At 35.3% G+C, this 21,649-nt stretch overlaps 1 protein-coding gene across 1 annotated transcript in view; it reads right to left on the bottom strand.

The window, feature by feature from the left end:
- The window catches only part of EDIL3 (EGF like repeats and discoidin domains 3), a 296,232-nt gene that overhangs the window by 179,563 nt on the left and 95,020 nt on the right, over positions 1-21,649 (bottom strand). The window contains exon 5 of the mRNA XM_032851188.1: positions 12,607-12,720. Within this exon, the coding sequence (XP_032707079.1) occupies positions 12,607-12,720 (114 nt within the window). The remainder of the gene's footprint in view (positions 1-12,606; positions 12,721-21,649) is intronic.

Raw genomic sequence — 21,649 nt, 5'->3', positions numbered from 1 at the left:
CTGTGGTATAAAAATATCTGTGATTTCTATCAGTGACAAAGTTGTTGGTACTCTTAATATTACGATCTGTTGTTGCCAACATTTTCCCATCAACATAATTAATGGAAATTCTACATTGCAGGTAGCCATTTTGATTTTCTTATCAAAGGATGCAGACACCTTGAACTCTATCCATCCATCTTTTGACGGTTCTGTACCCTTGGTTAAAAGCTGCATGAAGCATCTCGAACGATGAGACCAAGAACATCCTTACATTAATCCCTGCTGGAAAGTGCTCATGTTCTGTTAAACTGAAAATTATTCACAATAGTAGAGTCTATGAAAATTCTAATGGGATGGGAAACGGTATTATCAAGTTATTGCCGAAAGGATATGAAGCAATATTTATATACCAAATAGTCGTTTTATGGATGTTTAAAAAATTGTGTGTCTGCCTGGGTGTACCAGAGAAAATATAGAGGGAATTTTATTTTGAACAAACCACCACAAATATCCTTGGGTTTCTTGGAGCTAAGAGCTGCAGTTCAATTTCTTGGTATTTTGTAGTTAGATAATAGTGCTGAGTATTTATAGGCTTCCTTATATAACTATAGTTCTATCCATTTTTCTTGTCAGAGGAGTTTATTTTCTGTCCCTGCTCCTGTTTTCCTTGAATTTTAGTATTGGATTTACTGACTTTGCTCTGGCTCTACTTCTTTTTATGGAACCATATTCCTCAAGTTCAATTTATTTTTAAGTTGGATACTTTATGTGTCCATTCCCTTTAGAGCTCTAAAAAGAATGTGTATTATTGACCAGATAAAGCTATTAAGGTAACTATTACGAAATTTATTTTTAGGTCCTTGGCCACCTTAATGGCTCTTTGGGGTTTAAGATATGCAGTAGAGTGCACCATAACCTGGGGGGAGTGTCTGTGGCTATTCAACACCTTCCCATTCAACACCTGCTCAGTCTGGAAGAGCTGCAATCTGGCATTCTCTTCTACCACCAACTATAATTACTTAAGGGTCATTAATGGCTTGAGGCTCCAAATTAAAAAAGTCTTTCCTTAAGCATCCATTTCCTTGACCAGCTTTTATTTTTGGAAACACTCTTTTCCTTGCTCTCTCAAGTTTTTCTTCTCTTTCTATTTTTCTGATTTGGCTTTTATTTCATTACCTGCCTTAAATTCTATCTTTAGCAATCTCCCTTCAATCTTACCACTTCACCCTTCTCATCGAATCCCTAAATCTGAATCTTTTTTTTTTTTTTTAAGATTTTATTTATTTATTTGTCAGAGACAGAGAGAGTGAGCAAGCACAGGCAGACAGAGGCAGAGGGAGGAGCAGGCTCCCTGCCGAGCAAGGAGCCCGATGTGGGACTCGATCCCAGGACGCTGGGATCATGACCTGAGCCGAAGGCAGCCGCTTAACCAACTGAGCCACCCAGGCGTCCCCCTAAATCTGAATCTTAATCTGCATTTTAATAACTAGCTTACCAGGATGTGCCAATTGTGCTTGCAATTCAGTATGCCTTATGCAGGAAAGGGATCTGTTGTATTCCTAGACTTCAGCTGAAGAAGGTAGCTTTGAAGATAAAACTCAAAACATGTATGTGACTCTTTGTCTTACATGCTGCTGGAAGCCATCACTTTTCAAGTCTCTGATTTGCCTGAAAACTGTGGCTAGGGTCATGCCAGTTGTTGGTATATCTGCCCACGTTAGCTCCATTCTTGCCAGTAAAATTTTATTGCAACTATTTGAAACCCTTGGGATTTCAGGAAATCATGGAAAATTGTCTACATTTGGCAAAAGATCAGAAATCACCTATATTCTTGCCTTTCTCCTATTTGAGAAAAGCATTTATCTCTGCTCTTTGGTGAATGTGATAAAGGGAGAGACCGCTGTAGTTTGTGTCTCAAATTTCTCCATTATGAAATAACCATTTCATACCCACTTTGATAATTCAAACCCCAAATTTTACCTAAGCACCTCATAATGCCATGTTAACATGTGTAGAGGATAATGACTAGCCCACAAATGACATGTGGGGGTTTAACTATGTCCAAAGTATAAATTCATCAGATAGTTCTTTTCTAGTGGTTTCCTTATAGACTTTTTCCTTTTAAGATTTTTTTTTTTTTTTTTGAGAAAGAGAGAGGGACAGAGCAAGCATGAATTGGGGAGGGATAGAGGGAGAGGGAGAAGCAAACTAACTACTGAGCAGAGAGCCCTAGGTACATGGGGCTCAATCCCAGAACCATGGGATCATGAACTGAGATGAAAGCAGATGCTTAAACTACTGAGTCATCTGAGTCATCTAGGCACCCAGGTTTTTGTTTTTTCTATATTGTATATACTTTATTTGGATTCTTCCTTTTATCTTTTCTTTTTTCAACTTTTTTTTTAAAGGAGAGGAACAGTGAGGTTGAAAAGATTGACATTTTCAACCTGAGAAAAGTATAATATTTTTCAATCATACAATTTTAAATTTTATGAGGATGAAATCAAGTTGTCCTGCTCCCAAACACCCCTGATCTCTGCAAACTTCATCTTTGAGTTAGGAAATATTAGAATGAACTTTATGCTGGAGTATAAATGCCGGACTAAACATTAACCCCTGGACATATACAGGTTAGCGCATAATAGGAATGTTCATATAATTGGAAAATCAAGATCTTATTGGATGTTTCAGTAATTATTTGCAATCAAGTACAAAACTGTCAGGTAATGAGAATCTGATTGAATTTGTTCGAGGAATTTAACAAGTCCCAGGGGGTCTATTTGAGCATTTTGCAGATATTTATTTTCTACCGTTCCTTTATTAGATCATCACTTTAAGGTACAAAAGGTAAACTTTCAAAGTGATATGTCTGTACAAAACTGTGGGGCAACATTTGGAAAAATATACCCAGAGGCATCTGAATGAAGATGGAACTTGCATGTCAGACACAGAAAATCCAATTTGGTTTTGTCATTGAGTCAATTTTTTGTGTTTATTGTTGCAAAGACTTCATCCTGCAGTAATGCTGGAATCATTTCTTTCCTTGAGGGCTATTGATATACTTGCACAGTATTCTGTTTTGTTTTGTTTTAGAACTTATTGTCACATCTTTTTAAAAAGAATGTGAGAAATTAGGTTCAAATAATTATTTATACTCAAGTATTTATAGTTATGGTTGTTCCCATTTATATCTCTATATATTTATGGCTAGACTTTAAATATTATGTATCTTAGATTTAACATTATATAATTAATCCTGAATATAAACCTTTCTATCAATCCATAGTTGGTTTCTTAATTTTTTATTATGTTTACAAAAGGTGACAGCTTGAGGCAAACCATCCTTTTTCTGTCCTATTAGATTTCTGGATTAATTCCTAATTTTATGTATTTTAAGGAAAGTAATCTGAAATTTATATCAGGTGATGCTTTAAAAGACAAAAATCATTGTTAAAGCATGCCAGACATTTCAAATTTCTAAAACAGCAGATTTTTTTTTATCTGCAATAAAACTAGGATTCGAGTTAATGATTTTTTTTTGTACTACATTAATTTAGGAAATTCTTTCGTTCTTTTTTCTTTCTTTTCTTTTTTTTTTTTTTTGCCTTCTTGCTATATTTACAAAAGTTAGTCTAGTTTGCTGTTTTAAAAATCCCTTATAGTTGCACAAAACGACAGCTCATGAGATGGATTTTTAATATGTATATGTTGTTTGCCATTAACTGGTCTTGACCCCACATTGTCAGGGCCTAAAAGGTAACTGATCATCCTAAAAATCTCATCATATGATAACAGAGCAATTGAAAGCATCCTCTAAATATTAAGATTCTAAAGGACAAAGGGTATCCTGTGCATGTCATCTTTCTTATAAAATTCCCCTCTCCATCACCCTCCATTTGGTACCTGCTATAGATTCTTCTGGTATCAGCTCAAATGTCATTTCCTTAAACCCCAAAACAGAACAGACACCCTGTAATGGCTCCCTTTTCTTTGCATTCATAGCACTCATCATGCTTTATAATTAGGTATATAATTCTTGTTTTTCTCTCTCACTAATCTATATATATACTCCATGAGAGTAGGAACTGAATTTATTTTAATTACCATTTTGCCCCAGCTCTTCTGGGTGGCTACTGTTGGATGTAATTTGGTGAATGAATGAATTCATTCATATATGTTCTCAAAACCTGTATACACTTATGCTAAGAAAAAAAAATCAATAAATATTTGTGGCTAGTTTACTTGATCACATGATTGAATGAATACATTTACTATATTATAATAATGAACTGTAATTTTCTTACTAAATTTGTATGTGTATTAATTCTCATTTTTACTTCCTGATAGATACCTCTTATTTTTAATATTCTTTACTTTGTATCAGAATTTGTTTATATTTTCTTTTGGATCTACGTCATGTCTGGACATAACAGAGTAGAAATTTAGTGTTATATGGCATAAAACTATAATCTTTGATCATCTATTTAGAGTAAAAAAATACTGGAATTTGTTACCCGACCATTAGTTTCTTTTTACAATTCACTAAAATACTTGATCAAACAGCAGTGTTAGCTTACCATAATTACAAACATGAAAACATAGATAAACTGGGAAACAAACTGAGGGTTGCTGGAGGGGAAGGGGTGGAAGGATGGGGTAAGTGGGTGATGGACATTAGGGAGGGCATGTGATGTGATGAGCACTGGGTGTTATACACGACTAATGAATCACTGAACACTACATCAAAAATTAAAAAAAATGAAATTAGGTGTTTGTGGTTCTGATGTATGTGATGATGTCATTTTTTTAAAAAACACAGCAACCCCTATTTCCTATAATGGTTTGGTTGGATCAATATTTTTTTTATTAAAATTATAGTAATGCCAAGGTTTTCCTAAATTATTGTACTACTAAAACATGTTATGCAAGACATTGTAGCTGGCTTCTACACAAGTTGTTCTCAAGTACATAGTTACTAAAGATAGGTTAGTTGTTTGAGTACAAAAAATTAAAATCGCACAAAATTCTAACAAAAGAAAAGATGGGATCACTGGCATTGGCTTTTCAAATAACTCAAAAATCCTTGTGTCCTTTTATTTATATTATGCAATTATTTGTTTATTTATAACATTTACTGACCTACAATTTCACTAGGTACTTTATAAATGCTATTAATTTTGATCTACTTATTTATATAAACCAAATGGTTATATTAATTCCACTGATAGATGAGAAATCTGAAGTCCAAAAAGGGCAACAAATTTATCCAGACATTAGTTACAAAGAGGAAATTCGAGTTTATGCCCCAGTTCTATCTGAATGCAAAGCCTGTGCTCTTTCCTCTTACTCTTCTGACACTCGCCAAGGCCACTCCTCAAGTACAAATGTTCTTACAGGGTACAGTGTAGCAAACAGTGCTCCTTTCATCCTGCAAGGAGCAGGCCTCATCACACTTATGCTTAGAAGTAAGTGCAGGATCTTGCAGCTGCCATGCTGGGAGGGAAGGCCAGGCCTGGCAGTTTACTTGCCATGTTGACTTAGGCAAATTATTTACTGGGCCTGCTCAGTTTTCTCTGGAAAATGGAGCCAGCGATAAATAGAACCCGCTACGAAGAGTGTTAAGAGTGTTAAATAAATCAATATTTAAAGTACTTAGGACAGTCTTGGCACACAGTAAGTTAAATGTCTAAATAAATCAACATTATCATATGACAGTTGGTGATAGAGTGTTATTTACAAAAGCAATAATTAAATGTTGAGTGTATAAAAGTAAATATCACATAATTTAGTTATCTATACAGTGTTTTAACAATTTTTACTGCATAAGCTTGTATTGTACAAATGTACTTGGCAGCATTGCTATCAAAAGGAAAGATACACATGTACATTTATAAAGTGTATGCTGTATGTGTTTGTATATTTATACATACTAGCTCATTTGTAACAAAGGCTTAAAGAGTTACCTCTGCTCAAAAAATGAAGATATAGAAACATTAATTTATATTTTTAAAAATATGTTTACATGTATCATCATCTCTTATCCTTATCACTTTAAAGGTAGAATTCTTAAGGTAAGGCTGAAGGATTATCTAGATTATAAAGCTTAGTTTTTTAAAAACTGGATAATTATGACACTCAAGAAACATCTCTTAATCCTCAGTTGAAGATTTTAGTTTTAATTTTTAATAAAACTCTCTGAAACGATCCAAGTCTTAATACTTTTTTGCATAATAGTTTGGGGATGTTGCATTATAAGAGATCCCTTGGTAACTATCTTAATTTCCAGAAATAGTATCAGTGATGAAAATGAATTTGAGTGCCATTTCTGAAATTTAATCATGTCACATTTAAACACCCTGCAGGGAAATGTATATGGGTTTTGTGGGCCACATAGTCCAATCAATGAAAACAATCCTAGTTATTTTTAGATTAGTAAACTAAAGTGCTATCAATTTCCATTGCACTTACTTTAGTTTAAACATCACGTTCTGTTAAGCATACACAGCAAAGCATATCTTTTCTTACGAGAATAGTTTTCTATTCCAGTATATCATCATTTCCTTTCAAGCTGTGTATGAAAATGGCTGAACGCTTGAGCTTATATCATTTAAAAAAAATAAGGAAATATAAATTAGGACTTTATAATTAGAATTGCTGTAATACTGTAATAAATAGTCTGAGCACATCTATATGATTTTCACCTATCATTCAAATGTAACTTCAATTAAAATTACAAATAATCAAAGTTAAATTTTCCGTAATAGATAAATGAAAAATAAAGCTAGAAATAAATGAGATCTGCCAAAGTAAGTGATAAGCTGTGTGAACAATACTTGGAAATCTAAACTGAAATATTTAAATCAGAAGTATTATTGCCTTAGCCTACCTACAAATATAATTAGCAAATAAGTACTGAAAAAATTATAGGCAGGTTTTTGCCCAGTATTAAAAACTTTTGTTATTAACATTTGAAATATTACATTTACTGAACATGTTTGATTGGTGATTGATCTGGGTAATAACAATTATTACTACATAACTGGACATCATGTTATAATCAATAGGGTTAAGTATAAATTTCTTCCTTATAAAGTAAAAAATGCATAATAGCTATATTAATTACATACATTATGAGAAAGAATTCACATAGATTTTTAAGTGGTATTTATTAAAGTACTATCTTAAACATCTTTTTTAACTGCTTGACTGAAAATTTAAAAATACACTGAGGTTTTAAATATGTAGTACCTCACTAATATTAAAAAATATTTCACTTAATTGCACTGGCAAAGGTAGTCTTTTTTTTTTTTAATTCAATTAGCCAACATATAGTACATCATTAGTTTCAGGTGTAGAGTTCAATAATTCACTAGCTGCATATAACACCCAGTGCTCATCACATCACGTGTCCTCCTTCATGCCCATCACCCACATTGGCAAAGGTAGTCTTAATAAACTGCTTAAAATTGAAGGGCATGCAAAAATGAGGGAAAGGCAAGAGAAAGGTTAAAAATCTGAGAAAAGCAAATCTTTATGATGGTATGTAAACAGATATCAAGATCAGTGTCAACACCAATCAAAGAGTTATACCCCAAATTACCACTTTTATATTTTCAAGTCTTGCAGTGGTAGTTAGATCACAGCATTCATATGTGTCTACCTGATATTTGAAATGGAGAAGAAATAAATAATGATCTAAGATAAATTATCAAGACTTGTGGATGCAGAAGTGGCCTAAATGGAGGAACAGAGTCTTTGTTTACTTCTCTTATTTAAAATCTATCTGCATAACCCTATTGCAAAGCAGAGTTATAAAAGATTTTATTAAAGTCAAAAAAAATTTCAACTTGCAGTATGATTTACGGAGTACCAATTAATATACCAAATTATATTTCATTACACTGGCAAAAGCATCTTTGGCATACTACTCAAAAAATGGGAAGTCAGGTAAAAAATAACTTGATGGGGGGCGCCTGGGTGGCTCAGTGGATTAAGCCGCTGCCTTCGGCTCTCTCTCTCTCTCTCTGCCTGCCTCTCCGTCTACTTGTGATCTCTCTCTGTCAAATAAATAAATAAAATCTTTAAAAAAAAATAACTTGATGGTAATTAAGGACACTGAGAAATCAGATACCATTTCCACACTTAACCCAGAATGCTAGGTTCATTCATTCATTCATTTAGCAAATGTCTCTTGAGCACCCACTGTTTGCTAGTTCTCTTCTGGCAACTGTGATCAGAACAGTACCTACCTCCCTTGCGGAGAATATACTCCATTGGAGGAACAGTCAATAAACAATATATAAAAGTAAAAATATGATATGTTAATGATTAATGCTAAGGAGAAAACCTACAGCAGAGAAGGGGATGGGTGTGTTTTGGTGTGTTGAGGTAGGGAGGTAGAAAGGCTGAGGAAAGCTTCACTGGGAGGATGCCTTTAGGCAAAGACCCAAAGGACATACGGAGTGCTCATAACATCATAATAGAGTATTATAGAAAAGGGGAGATGGGAACGGGAATGCTGTAGGGCAAGTATGTGCCAGGTGTGTGTCAGGAACAGCTAGGAGACCAGTGTGGCTGAAAGAGTGCACAAAAAAGGGAGAGTCCCATGAGAGGTGGTCACAGAGGTGAGTGAATAGGGCCTCAGGAAACAGGGGGACTGTAAGATTCACTTGGTTTGAGATCAGAAGTCCGTGGCAGATTCTGAACTGCTAGGTGATGTGTGTTGACTTTTGCTTTAACAGGCTCCCTCTGGCAGCAGAGTTAAGAAGCACATGTAGAAGGAAAGAAGGGCCTCTCTGTAGTAGAATTGTTTCATGGGAACTTTTTATGTCTCTTGATAAACTTTTTTTGGTCACCTCCTTTACCTTAAAATTCTCTGCCCACAAGTAAAGACAAATCCCTCCCCCCTTGGAGAGAGAGAGACAGAGACAGACAGAGAAAGAGAAAGAGAAAGAGCAAGAAAGAGAAAGAGAAAGAGAAAGAGAGAAAGAAAGGGGTGTGTGTGTGTGTGTGTGTGTGTGTGTCCATGTATGTGTTTCCTAGGATGGTTCCCATTTCCTCCTTTCTCTTTTCCGTATCCTTTCTAAAGTTTGTCAGCTAGCCTCTGCTCCTCTTTAACATTTCATCTATTTCCATTTATCTCTATTTCCATTTGTGAAGTGAGGGGGGGTAGAGATACGGAGTCAGAGGAAAAAGCAGAGTGAGTCACGGTCAGTCCAGTCTTTTGTTCATATATGTAGTACTCTCACCAAATAGACGTTTAAAATATAATTATACTTTTCAGATCACAAAGGTACTATAAGCCTTATAAATTGAAAATATACCAAAGAGTAAAGATGAAGACACAACTCAACTATAATACGATAGATTTCAAACTACTTCCTTTGTAGGAAAGTTCTGTTCATGTTTTTGTTGTTTTTTTTCTTCTGTTGTGTTTAATTTTATTGAATTAAAAGACAAAATAAACTGAGGATAAGAAGTATTTTCCTTTCACCTTTATTATAAATACCTCCTAGTTTATTACTTGTGTTTATAGTTTATTACTTTTATATAGATGTTTTTAGTAAATTCTATTCCTCTGTAATATCTTTTATTATTTATTATTTGGGAGGGCATTGAGAATGATTGCATTTTAAAATATACCAGAACTTAATTAACCCATTGGTAGATATAAGAAAGTAGTAGAAGGAGGGAAGTAATATGAGTGCAGACACCCAAGATTAGGGTGAAAACAGTTTGGATTTGAACACAAGGACATATGGTATCCTCTGACCTACCCAGCATTAAGTCTCCAACATTCTCCCTTTCCTCTTCCTTCTGAAATAACTGCCAAAACAAATGGGCATCTCTGCCATAACTGCAGGCTTAAGCTGACCCACGGGTAACCCTTTGGGACATGACAGTAACTTCAGAAGAAATAAATCTTACACAGAGTGGAAGCTGGGCATATTGATTATAATCTATGAGCTGTCAATTTCCAAGATCCTAACCTCAATTAGCTTAGAGCTGGCATCACCTATAACCTGCAGGTGGTTTCTGTGTACCCTGGAGTGAGTGAGTACTCTAAGTTCTCAATGTGTCGTACCGTAGCATCACTCTGGTAGAATGCTCTTTCTTACTCTGGATTTCTAACAATTCTACGAAGCCACACAAAAAACCAGGACCGTATCCCCAGAAATCAAAATAGTAGGGAGATTAAAGATCCCTAAATTATTATAAACTCCTGCAAGTCAATACAGTAAAAACAAATACCCCAATAAGAACATATTTTACAGTGTATCCTAAGTGACTCTTTCTGATCTCTTTGTTAGGGCCCAGAGATGCACAGAGGAATGGGAGAATGTCAGAACATATGATGGGTTAAGGAAGTCACTACTGCTTTCATGTTCAAAGAGAAGTCTGAGTTTAAATATAAAGATTATATAAATGTAAAACTAAATCAAAGAAATTTATTAAACATAATAGCAAGACACTAGACATAATCTGGTGACAATTAAAAGTTCAAGGTCTATTTCAATTTGTTGTTCCATAATCAATCAAGTTTCTTTCTTTTTGAGGGTATTTTTAGATGTGGTGACCTCACCAAAATCTCTGATGGAAGGATAGAATATGCATTAGTCACCAGTTTCAACAACTAGTTCATAGCAGATGGCTGCCTACATAGCATTTCAACCTGTAGGCAACTGACTTTCCAGTTGCTCCTTGGCCAACACAACTTCAAGACCTAGGGCTCTTGTCCCAGGGTGCCTACAATTGGACATCACTTCCTGTTCAGGACATTCAGAGAGTTAGTGCTTGACCACCTCAGAGTGACGCTCATTGATAGGCAGGGTTCCCATGACATGTCCCTATACACAGTTCTCCTTTTAAGATAATGGGAAGGTCTCATCTTCCTATCGCTCCTCTGGCTGGGCCTCCTATGGGTCATGTTTGTAGCCAGGCATTGTTTAAGCTCTGCCAAAGTTCTAGTACTGTCTGGAAAGTACTTTTTTCTGGCACCCAATGTTTGTTTAGGCTGCCAGAAAATCAACTAGTCACTGATATTAGTTTTTTGGTCTTCATCTTTTTAATTAAGTGTTCATTTACAGATACCTTGGGGTGTTTTTAGTACAACTTTCAATGCTATGTAGGCAGCCATCTGCAAGTCCCATAAACCAAAGAAAAGGAGAATGCAAGAGTTGTATCTGGGAGTGCCAAGGGTCAAGTGAATCTGAGTTCAGTTAATGTACTGCATGATCAGTTAAATGCTTTATAGGAAGGTCTCTAGGTTAGTTGACTGGGTGGCTACTAGTCTTTTTGGTTGTATCATCAACCTGCTGTCCTTTTCTTCCATTCATCCATGACTGAAGGTTCCTAGGTCAACTCACAATTAATGTCTTCTCCAATTATTTTTAAGCTTAGAAATCCACCTCCACATCCAAGATATTTCTTTGATATTCAGGATTTTATTATTTTAATGAAGTTTTTCAGCATTAGGGTAATGAGCACTCACAGATCATCATTTTGTTTATATACTCAATCCAAATCCATCCTTAAGTAATTTTCTCTGTTTTAATTTATAAACTTTGCCAAAGGGAAAGGAAGAGAAGGAAAGTGACATGTAAAGTTGTTACTCTGGCTAAAAAGAAGGGAGTGTGTGTATATGTGTGTGTGTGTGTGTGTGTGCGTGTGTGAGCACATCTGCGCTCCTGAACATGTGTAAGCGAGAGAGGAGGTGTAGTGTGTTTTTGTGTTTATCTCATTCAATTCTATCTGAAGAGATATCTTGATTTAGAGGAAAATAGACTGAACTGGAAATCACAAGTCCTGATTCTACATTCACTCTAGTCCTGCTTCTGTCACTAACTATGAGAGCTTGGGCAAACTACACGCCTATATGTCTCAGCTTCTGCATCTGCCTTCTGAATTTGCATAAGGTGATGCTCTAATAGTATAATATATGTCAAAGCAGTAGAGCTATGGAGTTTCCATAAGTGTCCAACAATTACTAAGCTATATCATTATTGTCCTCATTAGAACGTATTTCTGCCCAATTCTGGTTTCGTCCCACTGACTATAATCCTGTCTTCTGGTTTTTGTTTCTTTTGGGGAAGAAGGGTTGCTTTTTGCTTCTTTGAAAATACTTCAGACAAAATACTGTCCTAGTGTTTGATATATCATCACAAGACCCTGCTCTCTTAGGCTTCCAAAAAGGTAGTGTGTAAATTTCTTACTAATGTGCATGCCAGCTCAATACAAATCCTCCTTTTATTGGTGATAGAGGCTATCAGGTTAGAGTGCCTTGAATTTATTGTCTGAAGCAGAGGAGCCCCTCTGGTGGAAATTTAGGTCATACACATACTCAAAAGCCAAAATGGGGTTCATAAGAGAGATGCGCTCGGATCTCTACAGAAATGTTGCCCTCCTTTCAGAACACAAGGTAGCCACTCCTATTTCTAGCATGCACTGAGATCTATCCTGGAGAGTTTATGTAAATCAACAGCATTAACAAGAACAAATATGAAATGTGTCATTTCAATAAATTATGAACTCTAGAAGCAAATTATATTGATTTTGACCCAGATTCCAGAATTAGTGGAGGATATGTAAACAACAACAAAAACATATACATATATGAATACTTACTGTATTGACAATTTCTTCCCATGAATTCACCTGGGCACTCACAGGAATAGTTAGCAACAAGGTCTGTACAGATGCCACCATTTTTGCAAGGTTCAGCTTCACATTCATTTATGTCTGAAGAAAATAGAACAGAAAGAATGAGAATTCTTGGTGAAAAAAATGATTAATTATTGGAAGGTGTTAGGCCTTTCAAATAAAACAAAATCTACGTAATGCAATAACTTTTGTGTGTTTGTGAGTGCATAAGTGCGTGTAGTGCTTAAAATCAACAACTGATTAATAATCAAGTTCAAATGGAATCGAGAATCCGAATGAAATACCAACAGAAGCAAACCATTCTCCAATCCTGAAAATAAATATGAATAGTGTGGGGGAAATATTCAGTGTATCTTTAGAATTAAATCAAGCAAATTAACCCTGATAGAGAGATGAATTGGTATCACTTACAAGATCTAGAAACCTCCCCCGCAGCAACAACTGGCAATTAACACTGTCTCATTTCATCTTAATTCATTAAAATTCTAACTGACAGAGATGTTTTAGTTTCTAAATAGTTCACCTTTGATGAATGCGATGAGAAGCAAATTAGAGTTAATAGCTAAAGCTCGTTACATTAAGCGAAGTATAATAAATGTAAATGATGATCACTTCCTAATCTCATTCAAGGGTTTCTAAAATTGGGATGACTAAAGGGACTTACCTTTGATATACCATTATTACACCTCATGCAAAATCATATGAAATATAAAACATTCAGAAAATTGTACTAATTTCCATGCTAATTTTGGACAACAGATACAATGAATATGATTATAAGTGAAAAAAGAAATAATGACTAATTCTGTCAAATATCCATCACTGATAGACATCATTCCCTCTAAGCACAGCACCATGCTGGGTTGTGGGGGAGCCAGTAAAGAAGACGGGTAATAAGTAACTGCTCCCCATCTCTTTCTCCTCCTATCATCTACTTCTATTGAAGGCTCTCTCTGCTCTTATTCCCATAGCTCCTTACAGACCTGAATAGTGTTACCTAGCAATTGTCTATTTATGTGCCTTTCACCCTCTTACCTAGTTAACCTGTGAGCCCTACAAATGCAGCCTCTGTCCTGCACTGTTCTTTGCATCTCCATGAATGCCACATGCTATCTGGGAGACCACTAGTACCAAAATATGTTTCCTGATAAAATTTTTAGCAGAAGATTAGAAATAGTGGTGCAGGCAATCTAAACAAATAGTTTCGAACGTATAATGGGCCTTTTGCTACACTAGAAAGTATTAAAACAGTAGTCTGAAGTCTACTTAAAGCATTATCATCATTAAATTACCCCTTCAAGACCAAATAAGAATAAAACAGTGCAAAAGTTCTATTTTGCCCTTTCTTTTAAATTTCTTCTTCTAAACAGTGTCTCCTCTTGGTATCAGAGTTGGTCACCCTCTCATTTTAGGTTTAGTGTAAAGTTTGGTCTACATTTCCTTAGGCAGATGATGACTTTCTTTGAAAAAGGCATCCTTTTTGGTTTCTGGTTGACTGTCACAGTTTGAAAGTAGAGATAATTCATGACTATGTTCAGGAAGAATTAAGTAATTTGAGTATTTTATGACATCAAATAATAGGATAAAATCAGAATCTGATAATCTCTAAAAATAGTTGTGTGCTATAAAATATAACAAACTCCCAAATATTTGAAGCTAAAAGTCTCCAGAAGGAAGGAGGGAGGGAGGGAGGGAAAGAAGGAAGGAAGAAAGAAGAGAGCCATTTATTCATTATCTAATGAAATACTTCGCTTGCTTGCTTGCCTTATTTATTTATTTATTTATTTATTTATTTATTTATTTATTTATTTGACAGAGATCACAAGTAGGCAGAGAGGCAGGTGGGGGCAGGGGGCGAAGCAGGCTCCCCGCTGAGCAGAGAGCCCAATGCAGGGATCCATCTCAGGACCCTGGGATCATGACTGGAGCCGAAGGCAGAGGCTTTAACCCACTGAGCCACCCGAGCGCCCCAGCTCTTTTTATTCTTAATCAAAATTTCACTTAGTCTTGCTTTACACTAGATTAACATGCAAAATATTTTCATTATGTTTTGAAAGTAGCACAAAAGTCACTGTGCTGTTTATTTTACAGTCAGCTCAATGTAAGGCAATGGGAATAACTGGTTACTTGGGAACATGCCTACTATGTCTTTCTCTGCATCATATCGACTACAATCTTTTTTTTTTAGATGAGAATATGTCAATGGCTAATAAGAAGTTAAATGTTCATGTTAGAGAATGCATTGCCTTATTTTGTAAAGTTAAACATAACAAGTTATTCTTTCATATACTTACAAGGAAGAAACTGAGTATTGATGTCTGAGGACCACCCAGGGAAATACAATTTGATCTTGAAGAAAAGCTTTAATTAAGATTAGTGACAGAATGGAGATGATAGTGTATTTCCAAACAGGAAACCGGAATGAATTACAACTTCGAAAAGAAACATTCATGGTATGACGATTTGTTCAGGGACACAAGTAGCCAGTCTGTCTGGAGCACAGAGTGGGAAGGGGAGTTCTGAGACCCCAAATCAGAGGATGGAGATAGGAACCAGCTTATGATGGACCATTAATGCCAGTGGAGGGAACTGTCCTTTATTTTTTGGCACTAAAGACCTGGAGCCGGATGGGAGGGTACCTTCTGTACCCTTATACTTTAGATAGACATAGTAAAGCCAATATTTGGGATAGAATTAAGAAATGAATGAAGGAAAGCAGAACAGAGAAACCCACACAGGTTCGATGCTAATAGTATCAAATATATACTTCAATTCTCAGATAAGAGGTTCTAAGTGATTTTTTATTTTAATACTGAACCATGTATTATGAGGAAAACCAAACCCAGCTCTTGTTACTTTAAAACATTAATAGAAGGAAGCTTTCATAGTCAACGATGTGAGAACTATCCAGAGTCATTTTATAGGTCTGTAAGGATATGCAGGCACTATATTTCTTTGCTTCCTTATTTCTTCCAAGTATTTACACAATAAATATTACTTAATACAGGTGAATGTGAATCTAATGGAGACAAATCAACCTTTGAACTTTCTAGCCATTTGATCATGAGGCAAGATCTACCATCATCTAAAAAGGAAATTAGAATTAAGTAGATCAGAGTCTAAAATAAACAAGTTTCACCTTTATCCAGAGGTTAACACAAGGTTGAATGAACTGGAATTGCATTTGCTGAAGAGAAAATGCTTTATATCCATGCTCAATTTCGAATAAAGAATGACCTTTTACTGCCTGTGCATTTTTTGATTCTTTTAAACTAAAAAAAAAAAAAAAAACCTACCTTAAATTTAATATGTGTAAAAATACAAATGTTACATTAAAGGAGCTATGTACTTTAATATAGTAGCCAAAAAATAAAATATTTTTGCATATGTACACACCTAGGAACATGTAGACTCAGATAACATATGCAAATTACATGGAAGCATTTATATATTAGTTTAATGCAGGAGTTCTTTTAGCGGTGAAGGCTATTTGCACTGTGATTAACACTGCAAGCAATCTAAATGGAAACAGACCTCAATTTGAATAAGTCATGTTTAATTAAAGACTAGATATAAATGTTCACAGAATATAATGAAATGAAAATTAAACATCTTTGTAATAAATCACATACATTTCTCTTTGTCATAGATCAAGACATTATCATTTCCAGAAAAAAGTCCTTATCTATTCCAAACATAGTGAAATATACTATGTTCTTCTATAACCAAGAAAAATTTGACATAGCAGTCCCTATACAAAATAGGAACTTCCGAATTTGGTCATACTGACAGTTCATTTATAATATTAATAACTGTCATTTTGAGGTTTTTATATGTATGACTGCTTCATGAGAATGATTAAAAAAATTAGTCTCATTCAGAATTGATTTTATAATTAAGACAACCAGCTGAGTTCTGATCCCTCATTCCAAAAGCACAAAACTGCAACCTACCATCTTGTTTGAGGATAATGTCAAGAGATGAACATGGGTTTCCAGATATCAACTCATGATGCTTTTTTTTGTCTGTGTGTGACAGAATCAAAAAGCAAGGTAAAGGAAGAAAGGAGAGGAGAGGAAGAGATGAGAGAATAGATAATTGGTCACAACAGCATGCATTTCTTTGAAACAAAGAAGTGCTCCACATGGATATCTAGGCCCTTTGCTCTGTTGTCACTAATTATACAAATTCATTCATTCTCTATGCATAACTTAGACTCTGTACCTTTATTATTATGTTTCACTTAGCCTATCTTCTATAGACTTATAAAGGTGTATTGGTAGTCTACCCTCTTGGGCTTAGGTTTTAATTAATAGAAATCATGTCAACCCATACACACTTTGGAGACTTTACTGTAAGATCCTCTTCCAGGAATTTACAAAAACATATTCATAAGATCACTCTGAATACTCATGACCTGATACACAACTGTACTCTGAGAAGAGTTCAGTTACTCCTAGTCTTTTTTTCCTGGATCTTTTCAGACCCATCACTGGACAAACTACAGCCCTAAAGCCCATGAATATGACTTTGGAGTGGTAGGCTATCAAAGAATTTTTGAAAATCAAAATTATATTCCTTATTTGAGACTTCAAAAAATGGCTTCCCTGGGCATAATTTCTTGCCACAGAAACCATGTCACTTCTTTTCAGGTAATTATATTTTATCTTTATATCTTTATAATTTATCTTTTCAGGTAATTATATTTTAATATTCAGTAACCCCATTCTTCATTATAGACTCTACCAGCTGGCCAGAGAGGAAATGGTGAAATGGAGATTTATGGAGACTAATTCTCTGGGACCTCCTCTGGAGACTTTTAAATTTACATGATTAACTAAATAACCAATTAATTAATTAGTTTCAAATTGCTTCATATTTGTAATATGTAGAGTAGGAGATACAGAAGGTACCACTCCTGGTCTATCAGTGTCCCAGTTCATCCTCGAGTTTTCTCAGAATCCTCAGATAGCTGCCATGTGACCCCAGTAGTGCAACTACATTTATTTGTCAATGTGGCTTAGACTGTTTTGAGTACTGATCACTGTTTAGAGCAGGTCATCCAATTTTTCTTGGGATAGAAATTCATCTAACCTCCTCTTGAGTGGAGACAAAGATAACTTAATTCAATCATGAAAATAACTCCTTTTCATCTCCCAAGTACATCCAGGCCCATGAATATCAAGAAGGAACAACTAATTTTCAGGCTGAGCACCCTCGTTTTCATATATTAAAAGGACACCATGATAAAGCCCTTATTTTTTTCTTTGCAAAGACATAATTTCTCAACTTCCTTATTTCTTTCCCTTAGGCTGTCTTTCTCCTGCAATATTGTTATTGATTGTTAATTAGCCGGCAAAGCCTATTTTCAAGAGCCTTCTATTTTGATCTTAATAACCCATCTTCCCTGGGCTCCCCATTAGGTATTAAATATTCTCCAAGCCTCCCTTGAGTGACTGACTTTTAAAATTTGACCTTTTATTTATTTTTCTTACCTAAAGCCTATGGTTTTATAATTTCTCTTTTAAGTCTAAATAAATTCTGATGAATTTCTAGAGGTTCTGTTCTCCCACTCAGATACTGAATTGAATTATGCCATAATCAGAATTATCTACAGGATTTCCCAGTCCTTTCTGGGCTCAATTCACTAGTAATTAATTTTAAAGTAGCAAACTAAAATCTGAATTCTTTAATCAGAACATATCACAAATCTTTTATAATAACATTGATAACCTTCACTTACCTAGAACAATGGCATAAAACAAACAAACCCAAGTCTAAGAGAAACTTAACCCTCACCACTTACTAACAAAGATGATATTCTCTGCTCAGCTATATCCTGGCATCCTAGCATTTATTTTAAGATCTCAATTTAGATGCAAAAATCTTTGCTATTAGTATCCAGGTGAAGTCCAATTCTTCAGGATGTTTGCATATAAAATTATTCCAGTGGGGCTTTATTTCATTTACTCAGATATTTGGCTACTAAGATAAGATAGCTATTCCAAGGTACTTAGAAAGAAAAAACCAAGAGAGATAGAAGGAAGGCTGGGGCAGGGTAATCAAGAAGGTGCTATACTTCAAATATTTGAGGCCCTGGGGAAAAAAATCAGAAATAGAACCCATATGAAAAACATATAGTAGAGGCCAAAAGAACCAATGTCTCTAGTGAAAATATGGACCAAAGAACAACCCGTCTCTGAGGACATGACCTCAGGGACACGTAGCATAGTAACTTAACATTGCAATAGATATTTGTTGATTTGTAGGAAAGAACTGAGAATATTAGAGACCTGAAGAATTGTCAACTGTACTGTAATAGCGAGTGCCCTGATTGGGGTGGGTATACCAGCCTACTTTAAAGGCGTTCTGTTAAGGAAAATGAAGTTAGGGCAATGCTTGTTTTAAAAGCTAGAACTTTGAAAAAAGAAATAAATAAATAAAAACTAGATCTTTTATTTTACTTTTTAAAGATTATATTTATTTATTGGACAGAGAGAAAGACAGAGCACACAAGCAGGGGGAGTGGCAGGCAGAGGGAGCGGGAGAAGCAGGCTCCCTGCTGACCAGGGAGCCTAATGTAGGACTCCATCCCAGGACCCTGAAGATCATGACCTGAGCTGAAAGCAGATGCTTACCCAACTGAGCCACCCCAGCATCCCCAAAACTAAAACATTTAAAACATACCAATGCAAAGGCTCCATACCAGAGATTCTGATTTAAATGGATTTGGGTGTAACAAAGGGAGTATTATTGTTTATATAGGAGTTTAGGCAAGTCTAAAGGTAGAGTTGACATGTAGAACTTTTGCCCATTCGCCTATCCATCCTTAGTTCTGTGTTAAGTGCTAAGAATGAAAAGATTAATACATCATGGCTCCTTACGTTTCTCAAGGCTCTTACAGTACAGTAGGTACTCAAAGAAATAGTCCAGTTACAGTAGAAAGTGACAAATATTCTTAACAGGAGAATGAATGCACAGTTTCTCAAAAAAACTATAAATATCAATAACTAAACCAGTCTAGCAGACTAGAGAATGTTGAATTTTAGAGGAGGAGTTTAGCTGACTGGGGAGAATGTTTCTGGGTTATAACTAATTACTCTGTAAAGTTATTTTTCTAAATTAATATGCATCTCATTATTGTACAGATCTAAGAGGGACTCTTCATTGTCTCATAGTTCTTTGCTCCAAGTATGAAGTCATATATTTCCTAGCTTCCTACTTTATTATGGTAATGTTTATCATTTATATACATATATTTTTCATATTTATAATGTTTTATCCAGAAATAACTACTCTCTTCTTCACCTGCGTGTCAAATTTGTTCATTTGCAGCTCTCACTAGCTTTAGTGGTCACACTGATGATCAGCTATTTTGGATTTTATTTTTAGAATGAGTAATCACAAACTCATAACTAAGATGAGGTTTATGCTGGAAGCATAACTATGACTCATATGGTTGCCTTTACCGACTTATTCACTCACTTATCACTCATTAAAATTTTGATGAGCATCTTCCATGAGTCAAGCCCCAAAATATATGACTGGATACATCAGTGAATGGGGATCAGTTCCTTTTCTAAGTCATCTCATCTTCTGTAATTCCATTCAGAAGAGAGATAATTAGAGTAAGACTGTGAAATACGTGTCCTGTACCATTACACATAAAAGGTACTGAGATCACAGAACAGGCAATGGCTTTGCCTAGAGGAGTTGTGGGAGATTGCTTACAGAAGGTAGTATGAGGTTGGTGCTTAGAGGATTAGCAGGAATGTTTTTAGTTGGAAGGAATATAAAAGAACACAATGTTTTCAGAAAGAACTGAACACTTAAACATCTAGATACCCACAGGGACTATGTGTGTGGAGCTACTAGGAGTGGAAGTTACTAGGTAGTGTGGACCAGATTTTTATGGCACTACAAATCAAGTTAAGGAGTCTGAACTTTAGTTCTTGGATTTGGGAGTTAATAGAGAATTGAAGAATGTGAAAGGGGGCATGGGATTGAAGAGATCTTTATTTTAGAAAGCTCATTCACATACTCTCGAATTTCATTACTGGGAATATTTTGGAAAAATAATTCAAAATGTTAGAAAGGGATTTTATGTGGAGTCCATGCTACCCAGACCCCATAACATGATGGCTATGGTCATGTATGCTTAAACATTTAGTTTGGTGTGAAGCTTAACATACAAACTCCCTAATACAAGATGCCTATGCAATATCTGGCTTACAAAAAAATAGTTTATCTGAAATTCAAATTTACCAGGGCATCCTGCATTTTATCTGGGAATCCTGCTTGAATTGTGAGCTAGAATGTGAGTTCTCCACATTTTCTTTCTTTCCTTTTATATAAGCACTTTAATTTTCAGCATATGGTCATGCTTTCCATTTTGTACATTCAGCAGACCTCAAGGAAAACTACCTGCAGTGGAAAATTATTATTGACAAACGAGTCTTCCTCGGGCTTTTGCTAACACTAAAATTTGTTGCTTGCTTTCTGCAGAGTGGTTCATAATCTTTAGAGTTTAGAATCACCTTTATGTAAGCCTCAGTAATACAAAGATGATCAAACAGCACTTCAGGATGACAAATGATTGACAACAATGAGCATATCCACCTACTTGTGGATTAGTTACTATGTGCCAAATATTTTTCTAAGCATTTATACGTAACATGACCCCCTCGTGAGCTAGTAACCATGAACATAATCGTTTTACAGATGAGGAAATTGAGACATTGAAAATGTAAATAACTTGCCCAGAGTCACAGAGGTGGTAAAACGGAGATTAAAACCTAGAAAATATTTCTCAAGAATCCATGCTATTCGCCAGTATGCCTCACCCCCCACTGCAAAAACATTACTACTCTCGCTTCCCCATCACTTCATACTTGCCTTTGGGGTTCCACTCTATGTGCTGAGGACAGATACAGGATCACGTGGTCCTTGATCTCAAAATGTTTATAATGTCCTAGTAATATTAGCATTGATGCTGGAGGTCAAAGAA

This window comes from Lontra canadensis, unplaced genomic scaffold, assembly GCF_010015895.1.
Source record: "Lontra canadensis isolate GAN:19392208 unplaced genomic scaffold, GSC_riverotter_1.0 scaffold4, whole genome shotgun sequence".
NCBI lineage: Eukaryota > Metazoa > Chordata > Mammalia > Carnivora > Mustelidae > Lontra > Lontra canadensis.
Note: the sequence above shows the minus strand (reverse complement) of the source record. Positions and strands in the feature narration are given on the sequence as shown.